We start from the raw sequence: 26,839 nt of genomic DNA on the forward strand, positions 1-26,839 counted from the left end.
TTTTAACTAGTTTAAATAACAAAAATGACATCAAAAATATCATGAACGTTAAAAATAGTGTTTTTTTCTTAATATGTGTGTGTATGTATTATCTTACAAGTGCAATGTATGATACATAAAGACATTTTAAGTTTGAAAAATCAGATGTTTTGCGCGAAGTGACAGTAGTACCCACCTCAACGCTTCGCTTATGAGGCGTGCAAAAGCGGGAGGTTCTCAATTCGGTCGGTATCACAGACATGTCGCTATATTTTTTTTAAAGTATTTACACCGATTTCGCCGAGGTTTCTGAACCGATTTACGAGATTCTTATTTTGTTTGATGCGGAATAGTTTCGATTTGGTCCCATAAAAATTTATTTCGGGTAGGCCCAGTAGTTTTAAGCTATTGCATAGCTTCTATCGCGGGCCTTGATCCAGAAATTGCGTAACCAAAAACCTCTTCACACTCCCCGACGGGCGCGGAGGTGTGGCTTGAAGGCATGCTGTGCAATAGCTTTACCGCGGCAGTCCCCGAGTGCCACACGTCTTTTTTATTTATTTTATAAGACCAAAATTTGTCTGTTCTCGATGATAATTGAAATCTATCACTAGCAAGTAACTTTGATTCACTTCTCAGTTGGCGATTGCTGAAATATTGTATACGTATGTTAATTATATAGCGATGAAAAATGATCATGACATTGAGCTGATTTGATGATGGAATCGGAAGGTGGCCATATGAACTTAGTAATTGACTCAACTTTATCGAGTTTGGGCTCGTTTGATTCGTGTTAACAAACTTCAGTGCGGGTGGTAAGTGGTAACTATCATGTAGATCAAGGAGCAGAAAGTGGCCATAGTAACTATTTTACAATAAAAAAAATACACTAAAAAATATTAAATAAAATAACCATAGAGATTTTCTGTGATCTGTGAAAATAACCAAGTCAAAAAAACCGCTCCGAAAACGGAAAAATATAAAAGATTTGATATTAGGTATTAAATACCTACATATTACTTAGGTGTGCTATTTACTAAATAGGTTTGTAGTCGATAGTAAAGGCATCATATAAACAAATATACTGCCGCATATGTTTATCTATTCGCGGTAATCTCAAAATATAATTCATTGATTTCCATGAGGTTTATTTTGGGTGATTTATGATAAAATTTTAGTTTTAATCGATTAACATTATACATTAGCGTACTTTAAATAAAACAGAAAATGATAGACCTCAGATTGGGAGCTGTGTGACTTTATAAGGATATTATGATAACGAATTTCAGAAATCTTCATTATATCCCTGCATGGGTGGTTTTTAGGAAAATTAGTATTGATGCCTTTTTTAAGGATAATTTTATGACGTACAATTTTGCTCTGACGGAATTTTATAACTATAGTTGCGGTCAATTCATTTCATAATAGTTTTACCGAAATAATTTTAGATTAGTCAGCTTAAAATAAAATCTTTAAACTGTTGTTTGTCTTAAAATCTAGAATAAATATAAAAACTGTAACTTCTCTAAAGAAAAACTCATAATCATAATGAATCAAAAGCCACTAAATTGATTAAGAAATTAATTTAATTGATTTTTACTAATTCTTTTAATTTTTAAGAGCATAAAATACGCAATCGGGAGACGGGATTCGAACCCGTGTCTTACGATTTACTAAGAGTTTAAACCATTTTAGACTATCCATGTTCCAAAGACTAAAAATAAATAGTAGGTATTTTACCAGTTTTACCGTAGTCCGCACGGTACATGAGCTAGATAATTGCCACTTGGTCAAATATGTGCATATTGGGTAAGAATTTTAAGGATGTAAATAAAAATTCAATTCATTCATATAAAACCCCATTTATTTTATCTCTCCGCGATATCACTGCACATTACCATACAAAATATTTTTATCTATTTTACAAAAATATTCACATTTACTATACGTATGCTGGTGTAATAAATAAAAATGTCACAGTTTTGACAATATTGTATAAAAATCTCTAAAATAAATCAATAAAAAAAGATAAACAGCCACATTCATTAATTCTCATTAAATTTTTCATTCCTTACTTTATGATAATAATAATATATAGAAATTAATATTAACAATAACATTATTTGGATTGCTGATTATAATGATTCATTCAAAATCACCGCACTGGTATTTTTTGAAAACCTTTGCAAAATTTACAAGACAATTTTAGTTAAGAAAATTCTATACTATATAATATTTTACAAATTGAAAAGTTTCAACAATGAACAAAACCCAAAAATTATTCTCCGTGCAATGATAAAATCTATTCCATACAAATCATTAATCAGATAATATTCCACAAGTATCGGACATATTTATTATCAGTACTTAAAATTAACCTAAATCACAAAATCACTATCACATTTCTTCAAACCTAAGTGTCAGGTAACAGTTTAGTTTTTCTTACGCTCAATAACGTGTACATAATAAACATAACATGCTTATTATTTCATAATACAGCTTTTAGCCATTCATGCGCATATTGTCTAGATCAAGTTCATACATTTATAAAGCTGTACAATATGATTTTTCACACAGTACATAATCTCGTCGCACAATCTCACATTAAAATTTACACCACCAGTCCACCACTATTATAATTAGGATATAATAATAATAATTATAAATTCACTATAATTCTGCAGTGTGTATAAATTTTTCCACAACTGTAACAGATGGCGCCAAATAAAAAAGTTGAGAGTACCATCCTGCCGTCCATAGATGGCGCTGTTTTAAAATTTTATACAGTTTTAACTTTTCTACAATAGATGGCGCTATTACAAATAACTGTTTCAAGTTCCCATTATTGAATATAGATGGCGTTGTTTCTGCCGTATGATGTAAAGTATGTTCACTCGCTTGGTTTCTCAGTAACTTCAGTAATTGTATTAGTTTTGGTGTTTTCGATCGCCGCCGGCGCTAAGGGTGTAATGGCGGGCGCGTCCTTTTCCAAGGGCCGGAAAGACCAGCTTCCCGCGCCGTCGAATTCTAAGACGTGTGTGTGGTATTTCCTGAAATAAAATATGAAAATTTAATTTGTTTTTTTAACACGATTTTATTTTTTCTTCATTGCAACCCTTTGAGTAGATTTTACATATGAATATAAAATTATAAATCGAGCATTTGCATATTAAAAACTGTTTAATTAAAATTTTAAGATATTTTCAGTAACAATATATTTTAATAAGTGAAACTTTAATAAGTGAAACGTTAACTTTAAAATCATTAAAAATAAAAACAGTTAACATTATAAAAAATCTAAAAATTAAGTCGGTAGATACTCACCATACACTGGGTCTATGCGTGATGGAAAGTAACGTGATGCCCTCCTTGATGGCCTCCTCGTACATAACCACCTCCGTTTCCATGGAAACCGCGCTCGTACACTCGTCCAGAAGTGCGTACACCGGTCTGGAAGTGACAATTTAGTTTTAGAATACACGAGTTTCCAATATTTAAATATACGTCGCCACATAGTCGTTCGTGATGTCTCCTGTGGCACGCTTTCTTATATTTGACAAGTTGTTTTTTTTTTATTTTGTAAGTATACGTACTCTTTGAGTGATGTTAATTGTGATGCATACTTTACCAGTCGTAAAACATAAAGCCGCATATAAATTTCGACGTCCTTTATGATTTGACGTTACATTTACTCACTCCGTTATCGTACAACTTATGCAGATCGTCGTTCACATGTCACCATTACCTGTGACGTCACACTCCTCCTTCACACGTGACCCGTGTGACGTCACGCTCACCTGTGGTAGAACATGCGCGCGCAGGCGACGCGCTGCTTCTCGCCGCCGGAGAGCGTGGCGCGCCAGTCGCGCACGGCGCGCAGGCCGCCGTGGCGCGCGGCGCACGCGTCGAGCCGCACGACGCGCAGGATGTGCGCCGCGCGCGCCTCCGCCGCCGCGTCGTGCTCGCCCGCGCGCGACGGGTACGTGATCTGGTCGATCAGCGAGCCCATCGACATGTACGGCCTGCACACACACAAAAAAATATAATCCTATATGACATACATATAAAATAACCCTTATACATATAAAATAAACTAAACTCAAGATATAAGTCATAATGAAGGAATGAATAACATTTTTTAACACACGCTAAATAGAGAATTACAAAAAATTGTGATACAAATAATAACATATAAATAAAAAAAATGAAAATAACAATATAACAAATTATTGGTGATTTAAAAAGACAAGAAAAAATCTTATTAAACTGCGTAACACCTACAACATACAACACAAACAAGCAATATTCCATACCTCTGCGGTATATAGAACATGACAGGCCTGGCGCTGCAGTGCGGCGGCGCGTTGGGCTCGCCGGCGCAGTGCGCGCACGCGCACGGCCGCGGCACGCTCAGCTCGCCGCCGAACACCGGCCACAGACCGGAGATTATGCGGAACAAACTGCAATAACATCGAGATTATAATAATATGATAAATTAATTATAATTAAAATAATAATTAGATAAGATTATAATAATACATGATTTTGAACAAAAAAAAAAAGACGGGTTGCATGGTCCGGGAGTGCCGGCAGAAGTGAAAACTTGAGCATGTTTGATATTTTGGAATGGTATCCGTCTTACGCTTTTTCGATCAGGTCACGTGTCCTGGCGTGAGATTAAGATTTTATACCCATTACAGAGAAAGTGCTCAACGCCGCTAAAGAAGTTTTCATTTCAAAAAAATCACTATAGACACTTAAAATACAGGTTTAAGTCATCAAATAGCATAAGCAAATTTAATTTGAACAAAAACATCTATGATATTATATCTATTTGAATAAAAATAAAGAGTTTTTAAATGAAACATTGTCATTCTACGAAGCAGTCTTTAACCATTCCATAAATAAGAAAATTTTAAAGAATAGAAAAAAAAATCGTTCAGGATGCGTGATTCAAACTGCGTCTTTCGCCTTGCCGGGACGAAACTTTTTTCTTTAAAAATATCTCATTTATCAAGCATTTCAATGCTATGAAACTAAATTTCAAACATTAAAAAAAAAATTCGTTATTTCGAACATCCGATCTAATTCAAATTTCATCACCTACTACAAAATTATTATGTAAACATCTATTCCACTGAATATGCAGCCAAATAAAAAATTTCAATCATCTATACTAATATTATAAAGCTGAAGAGTTTGTTTGTTTGTTTGTTTGTTTGAACGCGCTAATCTCGGGAACTACTGGTCCGATTTGAAAAATTCTTTCGGTGTTAGATAGCTCATTTATCGAGGCTATATACCATCACGCTACGACCAACAGGAGAGGAGCCACGGGGGTGAAACCGCGCGGAGCGGCTAGTCACTTATAAACAAAAACCTACCTCAATTTGCCGCATCCATTAGGACCAAAACATTTCAATCATCACTCTTAAACAAAAACCTACCTCGATTTGCCGCATCCATTAGGACCCACTATAAGCAGATGCGTTCCCGGGTTCAGGTCGAGCGTCACCCCGCTAGCTACTACGTCACACGTCGGCGTCACTATGGGCACGTTGCGAAGGCGAATTGATAGGTCACTCGTGTAGGTGACTTTGCCTGGAAATATAAATTTGGCTTAAATAGTTATATTCAAGTTTAATTAAAAGTACATATGTATTTTCAATTAAATATGTATTTACAAAATTCTACAGTTGCAGCATCCAGATAACAGACGCAATATAACAAAAGTTATAAATGAAAAAAAAAAAATTTGTTGACGTCAGTACCCTTTTACTTTGTATGCTTCATTGAAATACTTAATTGAATATATGTATACAAAAAAACTAGATTTAGAATCGCCTATTTAAAGATATCGTTCAAGTAAGTTCGAGTGACATTTTATATACGTGTGCATTAACTTATACAAATAGTATTAGAAATAAATATTTTTGTCAAATATAATTTAAATTTATACCTTATTTCGTAGCGGTAAAATTTCTAAGTTAATAGTATACGCTCATATAAATTTATAAAGAATAGAAAAAATTCGATCACGAGGCGGGACTCGAACCCGCATCCTTCGCGCCATTCCGGGGCGGATGCCTCACCAACTCAGCCACTCGTGACCCGCCCGAGTGATCGAATTTATTCTATTCTTTCAGTTTTATGTGTCTGAAGGGACACACCGCGCGCCATCTATTGAGATGATTAACAACCATTTCAACCAATATGAAGCACTTTTCAGTGAATACAATATTGTAACGATGGAACACGACCTTTTTTGTTGAATTTATATTTTTGGTTTTATGGCATTCAAATGCTTTATAAATATAAATTTATAAAGAATAGAAAAAATTCGATCACGAGGCGGGACTCGAACCCGCATCCTTCGCGCCATTCCGGGGCGGATGCCTCACCAACTCAGCCACTCGTGACCCGCCCGAGTGATCGAATTTATTCTATTCTTTCAGTTTTATGTGTCTGAAGGGACACACCGCGCGCCATCTATTGAGATGATTAACAACCATTTCAACCAATATGAAGCACTTTTCAGTGAATACAATATTGTAACGATGGAACACGACCTTTTTTGTTGAATTTATATTTTTGGTTTTATGGCATTCAAATGCTTTATAAATATAAATTTATAAAGAATAGAAAAAATTCGATCACGAGGCGGGACTCGAACCCGCATCCTTCGCGCCATTCCGGGGCGGATGCCTCACCAACTCAGCCACTCGTGACCCGCCCGAGTGATCGAATTTATTCTATTCTTTCAGTTTTATGTGTCTGAAGGGACACACCGCGCGCCATCTATTGAGATGATTAACAACCATTTCAACCAATATGAAGCACTTTTCAGTGAATACAATATTGTAACGATGGAACACGACCTTTTTTGTTGAATTTATATTTTTGGTTTTATGGCATTCAAATGCTTTATAAATATAAATTTATAAAGAATAGAAAAAAATTCGATCACGAGGCGGGACTCGAACCCGCATCCTTCGCGCCATTCCGGGGCGGATGCCTCACCAACTCAGCCACTCGTGACCCGCCCGAGTGATCGAATTTATTCTATTCTTTCAGTTTTATGTGTCTGAAGGGACACACCGCGCGCCATCTATTGAGATGATTAACAACCATTTTTTCTATTCTTTATAAATTTATATTTATAAAGCATTTGAATGCCATAAAACCAAAAATATAAATTCAACAAAAAAGGTCGTGTTCCATCGTTACAATATTGTATTCACTGAAAAGTGCTTCATATTGGTTGAAATGGTTGTTAATCATCTCAATAGATGGCGCGCGGTGTGTCCCTTCAGACACATAAAACTGAAAGAATAGAATAAATTCGATCACTCGGGCGGGTCACGAGTGGCTGAGTTGGTGAGGCATCCGCCCCGGAATGGCGCGAAGGATGCGGGTTCGAGTCCCGCCTCGTGATCGAATTTTTTCTATTCTTTATAAATTTATATTTATAAAGCATTTGAATGCCATAAAACCAAAAATATAAATTCAACAAAAAAGGTCGTGTTCCATCGTTACAATATTGTATTCACTGAAAAGTGCTTCATATTGGTTGAAATGGTTGTTAATCATCTCAATAGATGGCGCGCGGTGTGTCCCTTCAGACACATAAAACTGAAAGAATAGAATAAATTCGATCACTCGGGCGGGTCACGAGTGGCTGAGTTGGTGAGGCATCCGCCCCGGAATGGCGCGAAGGATGCGGGTTCGAGTCCCGCCTCGTGATCGAATTTTTTCTATTCTTTATAAATTTATATTTATAAAGCATTTGAATGCCATAAAACCAAAAATATAAATTCAACAAAAAAGGTCGTGTTCCATCGTTACAATATTGTATTCACTGAAAAGTGCTTCATATTGGTTGAAATGGTTGTTAATCATCTCAATAGATGGCGCGCGGTGTGTCCCTTCAGACACATAAAACTGAAAGAATAGAATAAATTCGATCACTCGGGCGGGTCACGAGTGGCTGAGTTGGTGAGGCATCCGCCCCGGAATGGCGCGAAGGATGCGGGTTCGAGTCCCGCCTCGTGATCGAATTTTTTCTATTCTTTATAAATTTATATTTATAAAGCATTTGAATGCCATAAAACCAAAAATATAAATTCAACAAAAAAGGTCGTGTTCCATCGTTACAATATTGTATTCACTGAAAAGTGCTTCATATTGGTTGAAATGGTTGTTAATCATCTCAATAGATGGCGCGCGGTGTGTCCCTTCAGACACATAAAACTGAAAGAATAGAATAAATTCGATCACTCGGGCGGGTCACGAGTGGCTGAGTTGGTGAGGCATCCGCCCCGGAATGGCGCGAAGGATGCGGGTTCGAGTCCCGCCTCGTGATCGAATTTTTTCTATTCTTTATAAATTTATATTTATAAAGCATTTGAATGCCATAAAACCAAAAATATAAATTCAACAAAAAAGGTCGTGTTCCATCGTTACAATATTGTATTCACTGAAAAGTGCTTCATATTGGTTGAAATGGTTGTTAATCATCTCAATAGATGGCGCGCGGTGTGTCCCTTCAGACACATAAAACTGAAAGAATAGAATAAATTCGATCACTCGGGCGGGTCACGAGTGGCTGAGTTGGTGAGGCATCCGCCCCGGAATGGCGCGAAGGATGGGGGTTCGAGTCCCGCCTCGTGATCGAATTTTTTCTATTCTTTATAAATTTATATTTATAAAGCATTTGAATGCCATAAAACCAAAAATATAAATTCAGTATACGCTCATTACAAAACTCTGCCTATTAGATGCGTAGGCAGACTTCCTGCGGACAATTTTTGACCATAATTGCGAATACAGTTATTTTTATTGTCCTAATTTTATATCTTTTAGAATTCCACTCAAACCCTCGCCGAGCACCACCAGCATGTCCGCGTGTCTGTCTGTCTGTCACACCCCACTCACCCATCGGCACCGGCTGCTTGTCCCGGAAGGTGACCTGGAAGCCGTGCGCGCTGGGCGCGGCCACGTGCACGGCGCGCACGCACTTGCCGCGCGCCACCTCGCCGAACACCACCAGCATGTCCGACACGCGGGTCGCGTAGCCCGCTAACGTTACTATTTCCTGCGATATTATTTGTTTATTTTTATTTATTTATAATTGTTTATTGAACAAAATATGAGAAAACAATAGTATGCAAAAAGAAGTAGTAATACAAAAGCATAATTTGCCCAAAAGGCGGCCTTATTGCTAAACAGCAATCTCTACCAGGCAACCTGGCGGTAGAGGAAATGCAAGAAGATTAATGTATAAATGACTTTCTATACCACCAGCTACCTAGCCTAGCTACCTATTACCACCAGCTACGCTAGTTTCAATAGTTCCCGTAAACAAATCCAACTCCAGGCTTAGTGGTAAGAATGTAACTCCGGTAAATGTTAATGTAACAGATAGTTTCACTATTTCCCGCGATATAAATGAACAAATCCAACTCCAGGCTTAGTGGTAAGAATGTAACTCCGGTAAATGTTAAGGTGATTGCAACGATCTGTTCCCAGCCAATATCCCGCTAGATGGCGCTGAATTCTACATTTCTAGTTTATTTGAGTTTTTGCGTAATTGGAATAGTCATCAAACCTAGGAATAGTCATGGCGGTTACTGAATATTATATTTTATTGAAATATGTTATATCATTGCCTTAAAATCCACCCAATTCGGTAAAATTATGCGTTTTAACATCTGTCATTGCATACAGGGTCGTTTACACACACAGACGTATACAAAAATGATAAAGATTTAACTCTAGATGGCGTGAATGTAAAGCGCGTCACACACGGTGAAGATACTACCTATAATATTTTATCTAATCTAGTAATATTTTATATTACAGTATCTTAAGGTATCCGGTATCAGCGTTCTGACCATCATTTTTCTTTTTTCGCTGTAGAACCGCCATCCTGTTACAAATGACCCACAAAGGAGGAAAATTTTACCGATACCACCCGTGGTCATTCCACGGGTGGTATCGGTAAAATTTTAGTTGTGCCACGTATTCGTTATATTGTTAATTCCTATTTGTATTTATAATGATCATATGTATCAATATTAAGTCTTAATTAAACCGGATAAATTGAAATAATAGTAAAAGTAAAAGTTTTTCTTTTGAAACATGTATGAACTTTCGCATTAGTAGGAAGTAGGATTGTTATAAAAATAAAAGTTATATTTGTTGGCGTAAACTATTTTATTGTAATTTTGGGAAATAAATAATGTCAAAATTGATTACCTACAATAAAACGCAGTTTTATTTTATTACCTACATTACACTATTGTTTTTTTTTTATCAAAACATGTATTTGAAGTAGCAAATATGATATTATGCTGATCCAAGCATTTTCACTCAAAACTAATATCACTAATGATTTGTAAAAGTAAATTATTTCAAAATACATTTCATAACCAACAAGTAAGAATAATTATTCATACAACAACAAATCAAAAACACTATTTACTATGGAAAAAAAACCAGGAAGGTGAAAAACATATTTACGATTTCGATGCACTCGACTTTTAGTAAAATAATAGGTAAAAATATTATTATGGTTTTGATCACAGACATATCTGTGGTTTTGATTTTAGCTACTAGTATCAGAAAGCTGCGTGTTCAATGCACGTCGGGGTCCCACAACTGTGGAGGAAGGAAGGTAGAATACCTCCATCGAATAAGTGAAGTTTCTCGACATACTCGATTTGCCGGCCGGCCTCAATGAAGATTGTCCGAAAGTTGTATATGTGCTCTGTAACGAAAAAATTTCGCTAGCGCGATTCAGAGTGAGGTGTCGTACAATATACCTAATGAAGTTTTTCATCTTTTTATTTTACTGCAAATACAAAATAAAAATTAAACAATGGTAATGTAAATTCTAAACAAACTACTACCAAAATACAATTAGAACAAAAATCATTTGACTTGTTTATTTCACCCAGAGGCCAGAGGCGGCTCGTGACAAAATTGTATAGGTGTTCACTTGAAATAAAACAACGAAAATACAATAGCGTTCGGGATGATTTATTACAAAAAAATGAGCACCACATTTTATAAATGTCTATAACACTAAAAATTACAAAGTACAGGCTATTTCAAAACGAATTCAATGACTAGGTATCAATAATTAGTAAATCACCGAATTTGCATTCGCGAGCGTAGGTATCCATAGTGTTTGTCACTGACGGTCACTGACCTCTATAACTTATAGTTATAGAGGTCAGTGGTGTTTGTTGTGTAAACATGTATGTATTTGAGTAGTTAGTAGCATATTATATTCTGAATTTCTGATCCATGCCTATTCACTCAAAACTAATAACACTAATGATTTGTAACAGTAAATTATTTCAATAGGTAGGTATTTGAACATTTCCCAACAAGACGTAAGAATAATTATTCGTAGGTATACAAGATACAATAACAAATCTAATACACTATTTATTATTTTATTATTTACTAGCGGTCCGCCCCGGCTTCGCCCGTGGTACATGTTTACGTTTTCTCTCCATAAGAAGTAATAGCTAGAGAGCTAGCGCAAAGCTACCTGTATGTATTTGACCAGACCTGGATTTTTGTGTGTTGATTCCCCTATACCTACTATACATGAGATGAGGAGTCACTAAGCCCAGAGTGGTGGACGGGGCGCGCGCTTAGGTAAGACAGGTGGAAATTTTTGGCGAACTTTGAAACCATTTGACCACGTCTGCCATTTTGATATTTGAAAATAGATTATTATTACTATCGGAAAATAACAATGGCAGACCATTATCACGCGGATAACATTCTGGCAGACACTTATGAAAGTGCTGAAAAAAATACAATTTTGAAAGTATTTGACCAGATCTGCCATTCATATATTTTATTTATTAGGGTCTTAAAAACTTATTTTCGAAACGGCAGACATTTTCATTGCGTACAGACTTCAGCAGACAACAAAACTTTACAGACTTCAGCAGTCAACAAGACTTAGCTTCTACATGGTCAGATGTATATATGTATTACGTTCCCTGACCTTACATCAATGATTTACTTTATTAATGTTTTTATGGTCATTTACATTTAATTTTGAAAACTATGGAATAAAATTTATAAATTTGATGATACAAAACTAAATATACATTTGTAAAGAATCTCAAATATAAAGTTGTGTTGCAAATAACAAATCATCATTTAAATATTTAGTTTATTTCTTTATTTAAGAAACAATTAACAATTACAAAACAACATAAAAAAACACGCATGCATTTATTGAAATGTTCATTCATCATCACTATCGTATGGCGTTGTGTGACTCGTCTTCATAATCCATTGAATCGGATTCTGTAAAAGTAAAACGTAAATTATATAATAAAAGAAATGAGTCATTATAAACTTACCTAGTAAGGCAATGCCTTTGATGTCGCACGATGCCGCCGCGCCGCCAGTGTAGGTACTTCTGCTTCTACATGAAAATATGCTAGGGTTGCAACAAATGGGAAATAAAACAATTGTGATTATTACTATTATGATGTAATCATTTATTCATATTATGTACATTCAAAACAATTGCTATTATTAAGTCTGATGTAATTATTTTTTCATAAATATATAATTATTATTAATTACATAATATATTGCACTGTGAAATATTTACGTATCACTTTATTTTTGATGTTCTTAATTGTCTTTTATAAAATTTAAGTGACGCATTCGCATTGGGATCAACAATCCGATAAGAAAAGAATGGAGACAACATATACATAGCTATGATTTCAATTCTACAGATACAAAATATACAATCTATCTAAAATGATACAACGGATGTTTCCTGCGTTTTCTCGTCAAAATACCGAAACAACGTAATTATTGTATAGTAGTTGGGCGTGAAAGTAAAAAAACAAATGAAAAGTGTTTTCCATATGATTATTTATTAAATTTACGCGATTAAGAATAATTTCAACGATACAATTTAGTAACCGAGAATTCAGAGGATTAAAGAAAATACCTGCCTGATCATTTTATCAAACTCTAAAAGAATTATGGTTATTTCGCATCACTCGGTTTATTAGTTTGGTAATAATTATTAAAGGTAGTTACAACCCTAGCCATTGAGTCGAACGGTAGGCAACACAATATCGACTTTGTGCGGGTACATATGGTACATTTCTTCTTGCTGTGAAGCGTAATTATTATTATTAAGATTTTTTAGGCTATTTTGAATCAGCTGTTCTAATTTAATTCTAGAAATTTTTTTAAAAGTATATTATGAGTTTATAAATACCTCAACCAATAGTTATTGTGTCCTATCCTCATTTCTTTATATCTTGGTAGTTAACTAAAGTGTTAAATTTACATAACCTCAACAACAACATTTACACTGCCACTGCACTAAAACTAAACTAACTAGCTCTCTAGCTATAAGAACCATCCTCGTACTTCAAGGGATATAATAAAAAAAGAATTATCGAAATCGGTTCAGCCGTTCTCGAGTTATGCGCTTACCAACACATTTTGCGATTCATTTTTATATTAGACTAGCGGTCCGCCCCGGCTTCGCCCGTGGTACATGTTTACGTTTTCTCTACATAAGAACCATCCTCGTACTTCAAGGAATATAATAAAAAAAGAATTATCGAAATCGGTTCAGCCGTTCTCGAGTTATGCGCTTACCAACACATTTTGCGATTCATTTATATATATATACTAGCGGTCCGCCCCGGCTTCGCCCGTGGTACATAATATTTACGTTTTCTCTACATAAAAACCATCCTCGTACGTCAAGGAATATAATAAAAAAAGAATGATCGAAATCGGTTCAGCCGTTCTCGAGTTATGCGCTTACCAACACATTTTGCGATTCATTTTTATATATAAGAATAAGATTATGTGAAAATAACCAGGAAGGTGAAAAACATATTTACGAAAACATAGTAACATAATATGGCTGTCGCTACAATAATTATATTTCAATTTTATCTTTTTATACCTAGTAGAACTGGCCGACGAATAAAAAAAATCGTATTAGAATAAATACAATAAATTACGGAACAAAAAAAGGATTGTAACTGAATTAGGTAGGTATGTTTGTTTCTGGGCGCACCGTTTTCGACGACGCGACGCGCGACGTAAGCGTATAGGTATAGGTACCTACTTTGCTAAAACAAACTAATAAAATTGTGTGTCTGTCTGAAAATTCGGAAAAGCATATTTTGCAAGTTTGTAATTACTTTGATAGTTTACCGATTTATAATAATTGTAATTGTAATTGTATAATATATAATTTGCAATGTGGTGAAATTTCATAAAAATCACGGGCCAATTTTTTGTTTTGAATCCCACCGAAAATATAATTGCGTTATTAGAATAATTAATTACTATACCTACCCACGATCAATTATTACAATATAGTCTCAAATGCATACTAGAGAAATATTGCAATTTGATTCAATTAAAATGCATAGCATACAAAAATAAATTCACAACACAAGAAATTCCGCGCGCAAATCATAGCGCGTGTCAATGAAATCAAGAATGTTTTATATCAAGCCGACGCGGACGACGACGCGACGCCGAACAAAAGTACCTACGACGGACGACCACGCTTCGAGTTGCCAAACAACATGAGTAATAAATTGTTTACAAAAAAAACAAGTTTTCCATTTTTCTGTATGAGTAGACAGAACTTCAAAACGCCACCTGCTACGGTTTATATTATGAACGATTGTTATAAAAATAAAAGTTATATTTGTTGGTGTAAACTATTTTATTGATCAATAATTTTGGAATTTAAAATTGTCAACATTGATTACAATAAAACGCAGTTTTATTTTATTACACTATTGTTTTTTTTATCAAAACATGTATTTGAAGTACCATATAATATTATGCTGATCCAAGCATTTTCACTCAAAACTTATATCACTAATGATTTGTAAAAGTAAATTATTTCAATATACATTTCATAACCAACATGTAAGAATAATTATTATTATTCCTACCTACAACAACAAACCTAAAACACTATTTACTATGGGAAAATAACCAGGAAGGTGAAAAACATATTATTATTTACGATTTCGACGCACTCGACTTTTAGTAAAATATAGTAGGGAAACATAATATTATGGTTTTGATTTTTGCTACTAGTATAAGAAAACTGCGTGTTCAAACTACTTGTTTGTCTGTCTGAAAATTCGGAAGTACTTTGGTAGTTTACCGATTTATAATAATATTGTATATATCGTTGTTTAAAAAATATTCAAACACAATAAAATATGATATATGTACTGATTTATCACTGGTTTCAGTGATGAACTGATGAGTCAATTATAGCCACTATACTTTCGTCATACGTGTGTATGATTGATGTGATTTGCAACGTGGTGATATTTCAGAAAAATCACGGGTCAAATTGTCCCACCGAAAATATAACTGCGTTATAAGAATAACTATACCTACGATAAATTATACATAATACAATATAGTCTCAAATGCATACTAGTGAAATATTTTATTTGAATCAATAAAATAAAAAAATAAATAAAAAATAATAATAATACAAAAATAAATTCACAACACAAGAAAATCCGCGCGCAAATCATAGCGCGTGACAATGAAATCAAGAACTTTCGAGCCGACGCGGACGACGAAGGAGCCTAACAAAAGTACCTACAATCATAGGCGGCTCGTGACAAAATTGTATGGCCGTGTTCACTTGAAATAAAACAACGAAAATAGATACCTACAATAGCGTTAGCAGTACAAAAAAAATGAGCACCACATTATAAATGTCTATTTATACACTAAAAATTATAGAGTATTTCAAAACGAATTCAATTATTATTTAGCAATAATTAGAAAATCCCCGAATTTGCATTCGTGATCGTATTCATAGTGTTTGTCTACACTAATATTATAAAGAGGAAAACTTTGTTTGTTTGTTTGATTGTAATGAATAGGCTCATAAACTACTGGACATTTTACCAATGTTTGCAAGTTTGTGATTACTTTGATAGTTTACCGATTTATAATAATTGTATACTTATATCATTGTTTAAAAATATTCAAACACAATATGATATAGGTACTGATTTATCACTGGTTTCAGTGATGAACTGATGAGTCAATGTTAGCCACAATACTAATCACTTTCGTCATACATGTGTATGAACTATGATTGATGTGATTTGCAATGTGGTGAAATTTCATAAAAATCACGGGCCAATTTTTTGTTTTGAATCCCACCGAAAATACATATATTACTAATTGCGTTATTAGAATAATTAATTACTATACCCACGATCAATTATTACAATTTACAATAATATAGTCTCAAATGCATACTAGAGAAACATTGCAATTTGAATCAATTAAAATGCATAGCATACAAAAATAAATTCACAACACAAGAAATTCCGCGCGCAAATCATAGCGCGTGTCAATGAAATCAAGAATGTAATTTTATATCAAGCCGACGAGCGACGACGCCGAACTAAAGTACCTACAGTACCATTTACCTTCAGTGTACAATACAGTTTACAGACCTACGACGGACGAACAATAATGAGTAATAAATAAAAAAAAACATAGTTTCTAAGGTCATTAGTTTTATTTTATTTTATTGTTATTTTCTTTGAACGATTGGAAATGAAATTACTCAATTTTTACACAGAACTTTGATTTATTAGAATTATGCTCATTATGCATAAGATAACGAACGCGAATGCACGACATCTAGCGCGTCAATGTCTAAACATCGCCTTTCGTTTAGACATTGACGCGCTAGATCTGTAATAAGTATATAGTCTATGCGCTAGATGTCGTGCTTTATGTCGTGTTTCGCTTGGCAAAAGTCACGCACACTACTGTAGAAGTGTCAAATTTTTCCGGTATTTTACTGTTGTTTTTCTAAGTAAATATTGTAAATTATTGATTAAAAAGGTCGAACGCGCACACATTTCATTATAGAGAAGTGATAAAATGATTAGTTTTAAAGAAATAGTGTCTGTGTTAAGTGTTTAGAGGTAATCAAAAATGTATGGAGGGACGGTCGGAACATCAACCTTAATGTAACAGATAGTTTCACTATTTCCCGCGATATAAATGAACAAATCCAACTCCAGGCTTAGTGGTAAGAATGTAACTCCGGTAAATATTAATGTTACATGTGTAGTTTCACTATTTCCCGCGATATAAATGAACAAATCAAACTCCAGGCTTAGTGGTAAGAATGTAACTCCGGTAAATGTTAATGTAACAGATAGTTTCACTATTTCCCGCGATATAAATGAACAAATCCAACTCCAGGCTTAGTGGTAAGAATGTAACTCCGGTAAATATTAATGTTACATGTGTAGTTTCACTATTTCCCGCGATATAAATGAACAAATCAAACTCCAGGCTTAGTGGTAAGAATGTAACTCCGGTAAATGTTAATGTAACAGATAGTTTCACTATTTCCCGCGATATAAATGAACAAATCCAACTCCAGGCTTAGTGGTAAGAATGTAACTCCGGTAAATATTAATGTTACATGTGTAGTTTCACTATTTCCCGCGATATAAATGAACAAATCAAACTCCAGGCTTAGTGGTAAGAATGTAACTCCGGTAAATGTTAATGTAACAAATAGTTTCACTATTTCCCGCGATATAAATGAACAAATCCAACCCCAGGCTTAGTGGTAAGAATGTAACTCCGGTAAATGTTAATGCAACAGATAGTTTCACTATTTCCCGTGACATAAATAGGACACTTTAATAGCTTCTGTAATAAAATTTTATGTTTAATTAGTAATTTTACCTATGTACTTTGAAATTTAATGTACATAATTGTAATTTTAATTTTGTTACAAACCTTATAACTAGACATGAGCCTCTCGATGGCATCAGCTGCAGAATTCAATAGGTTACGTGACGTCGTCATGTACTCCGTTCTTGCACTTATGCCTTCACCGCTTGTACCTGAAATAATATGAGTATTAAATTTATATGGTGATTTAAAAGATCATAAATCACTATTTTTAATGAGCTTAAATTGGAAATTATAGAGATATTTATTTACTTTGATATTTTAAAATGTGCAGGAAAAGAAAAAAATATTCTACAGGTATACAGAAAGACCAAAGTTCCTACTTTGTGAAATTATAATAACTAGATGCAGATTTCTAATCTAGACATAAACTTCATGCAGAACTGCTCCAGCATCACGTACCACAGCTTCTTGTTGAGCTGTGACGTCATTGGCCAGGTCCTGCCAAAAGAAACCTAACCAAATGTTGGTGTCTCACCGTCCAGCCGCTTGCCGGTGAGTATGGGCAGCGCCAGCATCACCATCCCGGTGCCGGACCACACGTACTTCATGCAGAACTGCTCCAGCATCACGTACCACAGCTTCTTGTTGAACACTGACGTCATTTGGGCGACTAGCTGTTTGTACGCGGATTGCAATTGGCCGAGTTCCACCTGGAATTACAGTTTAAAAATGATAATAAAAATATTTCAAGAATGTAATTAGAACTTATTTTTACCAATTTTTGAAGTGAAAACTTCTTTAGCGGCGTTGGGTATAAAATCTTAAACTCGCGTCAGGACACGTGGCCTGATCGAAAAAGCGTAAGACGGATTTTTTTTTTCTTTTTTTTTAGCCCTTATATTCCATGCGTAAGACGGATACCATTCCAAAATATCAAACATGCTGAACGTTAATAATCAAGTTTTCACTTCTGCCGGCACTCCCGGAGTGCAACCCGTCTTTTTTTTTCATTTTTTTTTTTGTTTTATAATAATAAGATTTGGAAACGTCTACATGTTTATTAGTTTTCTATTTACCGAGACAATGGCAAAATAACAGCATCATTTCTGTGAAAATCGAGCAAAAACGAATAGCCTGACTGAAGTTTTATAAGAATTATTACTGAAGAACTAAATTGTTGATCTTTAATTTGTTACTAATAATAATTTCTGTAAGGAACTTTACTTGTACCCTATTTTTTAACAAGATAACTTACATTATGTCCTCCATAGAAAGCGACCTCCTCCGCGTGTGCAATCAGTCTAGAATGTACGTGACGCAAGTTTGCCTTCATTCTTGCCTCTTCACCAGCCAGGGCACCGAACCTTGGACTCAATAGTCGGAGTAGCTGACCAGTTAGACATATCACTACTGTGGCTATACCAGGACCTGAAGAAGAAAATTAAAACAATTTTATATAGATCAAATTTATATTTCAATATAGTTATTAACTAGTATGTATGTTGGGCAAATGAAATAACCAATGGTTTTTTTTTTGTCAAAATCACTGGCATACATACATTTAATTGTATTATATCATATTGTATCTTATCATGAATTTGTAAATAAAGAATTTTGAATTATAAATTGATTATTATTTTCCCTACTTTTACTTCATATCAGACCAAATTACAGCTTATATCGAAGTTTATCTATACAAATATTATAAAGAGGAAAGGTTTGATTTTTTGTTTGTTTGTTTGTATGAATTGAATAGGCTCCGAAACTACTTGGCGGATTTGAAAAATTCTTTCACTGTTGGAAAGCTACATCATTTCTGAGTGACATAGGCTAGGTTTTATCCCGGAAATCCCACGGGAACGGGAACTATGCGGGTTTTTTTTTGAAAACGCGGGCGAAGCCGCAGGCGGAATGCTAGTAACTTATAAATCGACTTATAAAACAGAGCACTATCAAATTTCCCTATTGGGATAAAGATAAGACTTTTTCCTACTCACCAGGAACAGTATAGATTTATTTATAAACCAACCCATAAAGCAGCCCTATAAGCCCCAAAACATAACCCTGAGAAAAGGAAAGTAGAAAAAGCGTTTAATACTTTTTGGTACTCACCAAGGAATATATTGCCCTTCATCTTGTTCGAATAACTGGCTAGAGTGAGCACAATGAGTAACAGGTCGAAGCACGGCTTTGTAAGTGAACTGTATAAATGTGCAACGGACTGTGCGAACACTGATACGTCTTCTGTTAATCTGAAAATTTAATTTTTTCTTGTAAAGTAACGATTTATGGCTTTATCTTAATATATATAAATCTCGTGTGACGTGTCACAATGTTTGTCCTCAATGGACTCCTAAACCACTTAACCGATTATAATAAAATTCGCACACCATGTGCAGTTCGATCCAACTTGAGAGATAGGATAGTTTAAACATGTAGGTACCACGGGCGAAGCCGGGGCGAATAGGTTAGGTGTAAAGAGTAACAGAAATGCATTATACCCATAATGCATAATGGTTAAGAGTAAGTTTAAAAACTATATAACGTAAAAATTACTTGGGTTATTAATTGACTTATGATTGGCATAGTAGGGAATTATATCCTGTTTGGTGTAAAACATACTATAGGGTGAATATAATATTGAATTTAGACTGTAATAAGAGTAAAAAAACAATGACAAATATCGAATGAAGGCTTATCAGTAACCTGGGCATACACATATGCTGCTTTTAAATGCCTTTTCTATATGAAAATATAGAAAAGGCAAAGGTATTGTGAATATTTAGAAACAAATTAAACTTACACTAGTAAATAACGAAAAAATATCTCACCTATGATCAGCATTCTCAATCCTAGCATCCAAATTAGCCACTCTATAGTAAGTCTGGTTCTTGAAGTACAATTCGTACGCATGATTTACCAATCTAGTCCTGAAGGCAAGAGCCAATCTTCCTTCGAGGTATCTTATCATTGAGTTGATGAAAGTGGCCGGTACAGCTATTCCGAACCATTGTAGGAGCAGTGCGGCGAACGCTCGCATGTCCTTTTGGACTATGTGCTTTACTGGAAGGAGATAGAGTTCATTTTAGCTTGTGTTGTTGGGTATAGCGTTTATTTATGTTTTCTTTCAATTACATTTTTCAAGTAGGTACAAAAAATGTATTTAAAGTGACAGAGACAACTAAAAGGTCAGACAACGTCCAATATAGTGATTGTATACCAACAAATAACATTAGAATATACTATAGGTATACATTACGTTATCATGCTTATATTTCTAGAAAGAGTTATTATCTCAGTATGTTGTATTTATTATTTCCTTAACAAATGAGTCATTATTTATTTCAGTTATGGATATAAAACCATGACTAATCGTTGCTATTGTTTGCACAGGGTTATAACATAACTACGTATATAGTGTAAGAAATAAACATAAAAATTGTTATTTCATTGTCTGGAAAATAACAAAGGAAGATAATTTAATAGATTCAAACATTTACAGTGAAATAAAGAAAAACAGTTCAAATTATTTTCCATAACTTAATATTCCTATTAATTTAGATTCAACGTTTGACCATAGAACATTAATCATATTTAAATTAATACAAAAGATGTAAACAATAACAGTATTGATTGAATAAAGAAAAAAACATGTTCAAACTAAAAAACTAACTACTTAATCAACAACATGACTTCTGACCAAAAAAATATGAACAATAAATTTCAATAAATCTTACCTATAGAACCTTCCAGCGACGCAACATATATAGACAGGAAGGTCCTCGAGAAGAGGCAGAGTGTGTGCACAGTGAGCAACGCTACTTCATGGCTGCGGAAGCCGGGCACCATGATCTTGGCAAGCGATATCAGCTGCCGGAGGAACTCCAGGTTTAGACCTGGTACGTGTTCTTCTATGGATTGCGTGTCGTCGGCGTCCTCCTGGAAATTTTGTAGAATTTTGAAATAGCTATTTATATTTTTAAGTTCAATGGTAGCATAAAATAAATCTGGAGATTTCGCGAGTACTCCCCAATTGCGTAGTAAAGTTTTATGAAGAAATATGCACTCTTTTTAAGTCAGATTGGTTATACCAACTTATAAGTCAGTCGTGCACATGAGTAATCTTCAACATTTTGAACATAATTTTTAATTTATCTCCATTCTATTTGGTAAAACCATGGATCTCTTCTAACCATTCAACTACCAGCAAGTACTTACAATATTCTGTTTATTATCCGTATCCACCTCCCCTCGACACAGCGCGCACTGTTCCGCCCCGCAACTCCCCCCGCAAGTTTGGGTTTCTGCACTGCCGCTATCCACATTTTGCAGTGTGCCATTTTTGGCTACCTGGAATGTTATTTGCTTATATGAATTAATATAAAATATAATCTATTATTGAAAACTTTAAGGACCTCTAGTAGAAATGTAATTTGAATTTCTGTGTTATAAAATGTCTTATTTAAAAATTTTGTTTAATCTTATTCTAATAATATGAGGAGGACCTTTTTCAGTATTCTATCTAACAATACAATTGTTGTGAATGTTATGAAATAACCGAACTTGCGTATGAAAGAAAAAAGTTTTAAATAAGAACCCAAAAGTGAACAACAATAGTTCTTAGAAGTTATATTTAAAAACAATAACAACAAAAGTTTATGCTTACACAAAAATCTTTGTTTATCTTTTGACACCATCAACTATAATTTTATCAAGGTCCTATAATACAACCTATACTTTTGAACTGCTGATAGGCTTATACTAATATCTTCAAATCCAAATCCTTAACAGCATAATACATGAAGACTCCCTTCGTATTCTCCACAATCGATGGACAGCGGTGGAAAATATACATTGGGATATAGTTGGTGAACTTGGAGAGGAAGATAAAGCGTACGAAATTAATTGTACTAAGCATGAGAAAATATAATTATATCAATACAAAGAGAGCTATAAATTCGAAAATGTGTGCAACAAGTCATAGAGATAAATCAACTCCGCAGATGGATATATACCGACATTTTCCGGCAATTATCATTAGTGGGTATCCTTCAAGGACCTTTTTAATGAAGCTATACATAAAAATGGTCCTTGAATGATGAAAATATATATCGTACGCTTCATCTTTCTCTCCAAGTTCACCAACTATCTCCCAATGTATATTTTCCACCGCTGTCCATCGATTGTGGAGAATACGAAGGGAGTCTTCAATACAGCCTATATCTATAAACATAAACACCGCTGTCCATCGATTGTGGAGAATACGAAGGGAGTCTTCAATACAGCCTATATCTATAAACATAAACTATATAGTCTATAAACACTGTGATGTAAGACTAAAAATAAAACAAACGTGATCAGTTTACATTCCTGCTCAACCGAGTGAAGCCGCAAACTTACATTAGCCTTGCAAGTAACTATCGTTGCGTCATCATAATGATTTATATGCAAACATCCGAATGGCAGCCATTTTTTGTTTTTTATTTATTTTTTCTTTACGCAGTATACCGTTATGCATTTAACATGCACTTTGGATGTTAGGCAATTTAGATTTCAATAAAATTTAGGTCATTGTAAACTGCAGTTAGTTGATTAAATATGATGTATAAGAATTTCATACATCAAAATTAATTACCTACGTTATAATAATATTAATTATACTTGCTTCTATAAATATACTTGTGAAAATGAAAATATATCAAAGTATATTTTTGTATATATCCCTGTTATTAACATTTTATTAATATCATAATTTTAAATTCTATATAGTAAGGTATAGTAGTCGTAGGAATATGATTCCATTAATCCGGTAAATCTTAACGAGGAACTTTAGGACAAGAGGAGGGAAGAGGACTTTAGGAGGAACAAACACATTCCTCGCTACGCATCCTCAGTGGAAAACCACCCTTACAAGTTACAAAGCCATTTCTGGCCTCATGTTATAATTTAAAAACACTCACTTTATAATTATTATTATTATGACACGGCGGCTGTTTTTTCTCCCTTGTGCCGTACACTGCGCACGCGGCGAGCGCCACCCCGACCCCGACGCCTACAGCGATCGTTGGCTGCACCCTGAACGCTTGCTCGCGTATCTTCGTCAATATCGCTGGCATTTTGAACCTTATTCCCTTAAATTAAGTGTTATATTTCCTTGAATTTGGAGCTTCGAATTCAAGTTACGTATTTTTTACGTAAATTCACGTTGTGTTCTCTGTTAGTGGCATTTTCATCTCGTCCATGTTTCTGTAACAAACAAAAATTAAATTATTAGACAACAGTATTTTTTAACAATATTCTTATTGCATTAAAGGTTTATAAAAAATCGCCTATTAAATTGTTTAATCTTTTAAGTAGAAAAAAGTTTTCATCACTCATTTTATCATATTTAAGAATATTCCTTTCAATAATTAATATTAATCAATCAGATAATAACTAGGAAACATATTCATAATTAGTAGGTACTTATAAATTCTTTTCAAAACACTAATTAATATCTACACACATCGCATAGTCAGAACAATAATTATATTGTGAAGGCGACTTCCTCATGGTCATTAGTCACCGTGTTTTAACTCACTAGATGTTAATGTGACAAGGCTTTTCGTGATGGTTTAATAATTTTAACAGTTTATTTATACTCTATACTTATATTATAACGCTGAAGAGTTTGTTTGTTTGAACGCGCTTATCTCAGGAACTACTGGTCCGATTTCAAAAATCGTTTCGTTGTTAGCACATTTATCAAGGCTTCTTAATCACGCTAAGACCAACAGAAGCGGAGCACTGCGGGTAAAACCGCGGGGCACAGAAACGATTATTCTATTTGAAAATAATAAAGTTTTGTTATAAAAACAACGCATTAAAAAAGGCACATTCAAAGTGTCAAACAACGCTATTTGCACTTGCCTTAAATTTTAACCTTTACATGATCCTCAAACGGATATACCCAAATGTACTAATAAGTAATAAATAACAAGACAGAAGTAACCTTTTAGCCCCATGATTTACGTAAAACATCAGTTTCATACAACTCGACGAATACAAATCTGCCTTCTTGGTGGCAATAAGTTTTTGCTATTCCAATAACAAGGTACAATTGTTATTGTGAATTTCAATTTGCGATAAAAAAATAATTAGCACCAACAGTGGCGAATACAAAAGATTTTACTGACGCATGAATACATAATTTAGATGTAAAAAATCTTAAGTGACAACCGGTCGCAGCAGCTCTTTGCATTCACATAGTACAATTATACAATTATACATTCAAATAAAGTTTTTATAATCGAACGTGACTTGAGGTTCAAACTGATAGAAAATTTCTTAGCTGCTGTACCTGCGCAGGATCGGCGCTAATAAATACAATCTCAAATGGGTAGGTGCCGTTCGCATGTTGTCCCACTTATACATTTGCAATCGAAGCACATCGGTCATCCTAATTTATTTTCTCTTCAAATTTTAACTTACTAGTAGATTCTACTAATACATATAATAAATGCGAAAGTTTGTGAGTATGTGTGTGTGTGTGTGTGTGTGTGTTTGTTACTCTTTCACGCAAATACTACTGATCCGATTACTATGAAATTTAGCACACATATAGAGGGTAACTTGAATTAACACATAGGATAGGTTTTATCCCGGAAATCTCACGGGAACGGGAACTATGCGGGTTTTTCTTTGAAAGCGCGGGCGAAGCCGCGGGCGAAAAGCTATTTATATATTTAAATGGATAAAGGGACAATCAATCAAATATTTTCATAATTCTATTCCTAATACGTATACCTACATATTATCCTAAAATCAAACATCAAAGTGTTTTTCTGTCAGATTCCATTAATGGTGTCTATCTAATATAAATATCTGTTTAAAATCGCTGCTTATTCAAAGCATTTTGAGATTCAATATTTTTAATATGTACTTCATTAATAAATATGTACTCCGATATCGCCATTAATCATTATCTTTGTTATTACATCCGTCTCAATATTTTTATCAGATTAGTGGTTTGCTCATAGTTTAAATGCTTATTTTTCATGAAAACCTCTACAGAAATTTAATATTATAATTGAGAAGTATTATTTCAAAACAACGACATTGCATACATGGAGATAAACAAAAAGTAAAAATTGAATTTAAAAATACCGTGACCAAGGATATTCGAAAACAGAGTTTATAATGATTTTTAAATTATAGTCATCATTGTTAATAGAATTTTAATGATGAGAACAATAAAAGCATGAATAATGGAGATCATGGAAATAGTCTTGACTTTATAAAATAAGCTTGTTGTAAAAATAGTTCACATCTCACGACTCACAATGTCATCTATTAAATAATGTATAGGTCCTAGAGTTGTGCCTTGAGGAACTCCATGACGTTAATGCAAATAACGTCATTTTGTTGACCCTGCACTTCACTCACATAATGCTTATTATCATCATCATTTATTATGTTTGCAATCATCAATGTTACAACTTATATAAAAAGGTTTGTTTAGGTACAATAACATATAATATACTTAATGGAAATTGTTCCCGCAGGATCAAATGAAGACTCAATAAATAATGTACAATATGAACTAAAATTAGCATGTTCTAAATTACATACAGTGTTGGATATTACAATATCAATTAAAATGTGTAGAGCATCTCAAGTTTAAACCGGACAATACTAATTTATTTCTTGATCTTTTAAGGATAAAGTTGGGTGTAAAATTATGCACATATAATTAGTTAACATTCGCTAATTTTAGATTTTGCACAACAGGTTGCAAATGCTTATTTTAGAATCAACATTTAATTTCAACGACAGATTAATTATAATTTTATTCGTCTATTTATAAAATAAATAAATATGAATAAATATTATTTCCCTATTAGCAAATGTTAGACTATTCACAACTAGTTTCAGATGCTTATTTTAGATTCGATTTTAATTTTTATGGTCCGGGAGCCAGCAGCAGATTTTATGACCAAGTTCCTCTCAAGCGGTAATTAGTAAAATGCATCAAAGTATAGTATTATGAAGCCTCGTGAACATCAGCTGGAGCTCGGTTGGGGGGAAGAGCGGTTGTAGCCTCCCGTATCAGCTGACGGTTTTTCCACCAAGA

At 34.1% G+C, this 26,839-nt stretch overlaps 1 protein-coding gene across 2 annotated transcripts in view; it reads right to left on the reverse strand.

Moving 5' to 3' along the window:
• Nucleotides 1-1,825: 1,825 nt before the first annotated feature.
• Abcd1 (ATP binding cassette subfamily D) overlaps nt 1,826-26,839 on the reverse strand; it is a 77,195-nt gene continuing 52,181 nt past the window's right edge. For both annotated transcript variants that reach the window (XM_089710241.1, XM_089710242.1), the window contains exons 2-15: nt 23,688-23,973; nt 21,946-22,077; nt 21,465-21,666; nt 20,559-20,790; nt 19,840-19,979; nt 18,983-19,155; nt 18,263-18,437; nt 17,830-17,936; nt 8,914-9,073; nt 5,427-5,580; nt 4,293-4,439; nt 3,777-4,001; nt 3,304-3,429; nt 1,826-3,029 (exon numbers count right to left, since the gene is read on the reverse strand). In XM_089710241.1, coding sequence (XP_089566367.1) covers nt 2,870-3,029; nt 3,304-3,429; nt 3,777-4,001; nt 4,293-4,439; nt 5,427-5,580; nt 8,914-9,073; nt 17,830-17,936; nt 18,263-18,437; nt 18,983-19,155; nt 19,840-19,979; nt 20,559-20,790; nt 21,465-21,666; nt 21,946-22,077; nt 23,688-23,843 — 2,289 coding nt within the window. In that variant the 5' untranslated portion in view covers nt 23,844-23,973 and the 3' untranslated portion in view covers nt 1,826-2,869. The remainder of the gene's footprint in view (nt 3,030-3,303; nt 3,430-3,776; nt 4,002-4,292; nt 4,440-5,426; nt 5,581-8,913; nt 9,074-17,829; nt 17,937-18,262; nt 18,438-18,982; nt 19,156-19,839; nt 19,980-20,558; nt 20,791-21,464; nt 21,667-21,945; nt 22,078-23,687; nt 23,974-26,839) is intronic.

The sequence above is a fragment of the Colias philodice genome, chromosome 24 (assembly GCF_061535455.1).
Source record: "Colias philodice isolate Cphi_HAF_F1 chromosome 24, ilColPhil1 Martin Lab GWU primary, whole genome shotgun sequence".
Taxonomy (NCBI): Eukaryota; Metazoa; Arthropoda; class Insecta; order Lepidoptera; family Pieridae; genus Colias; species Colias philodice.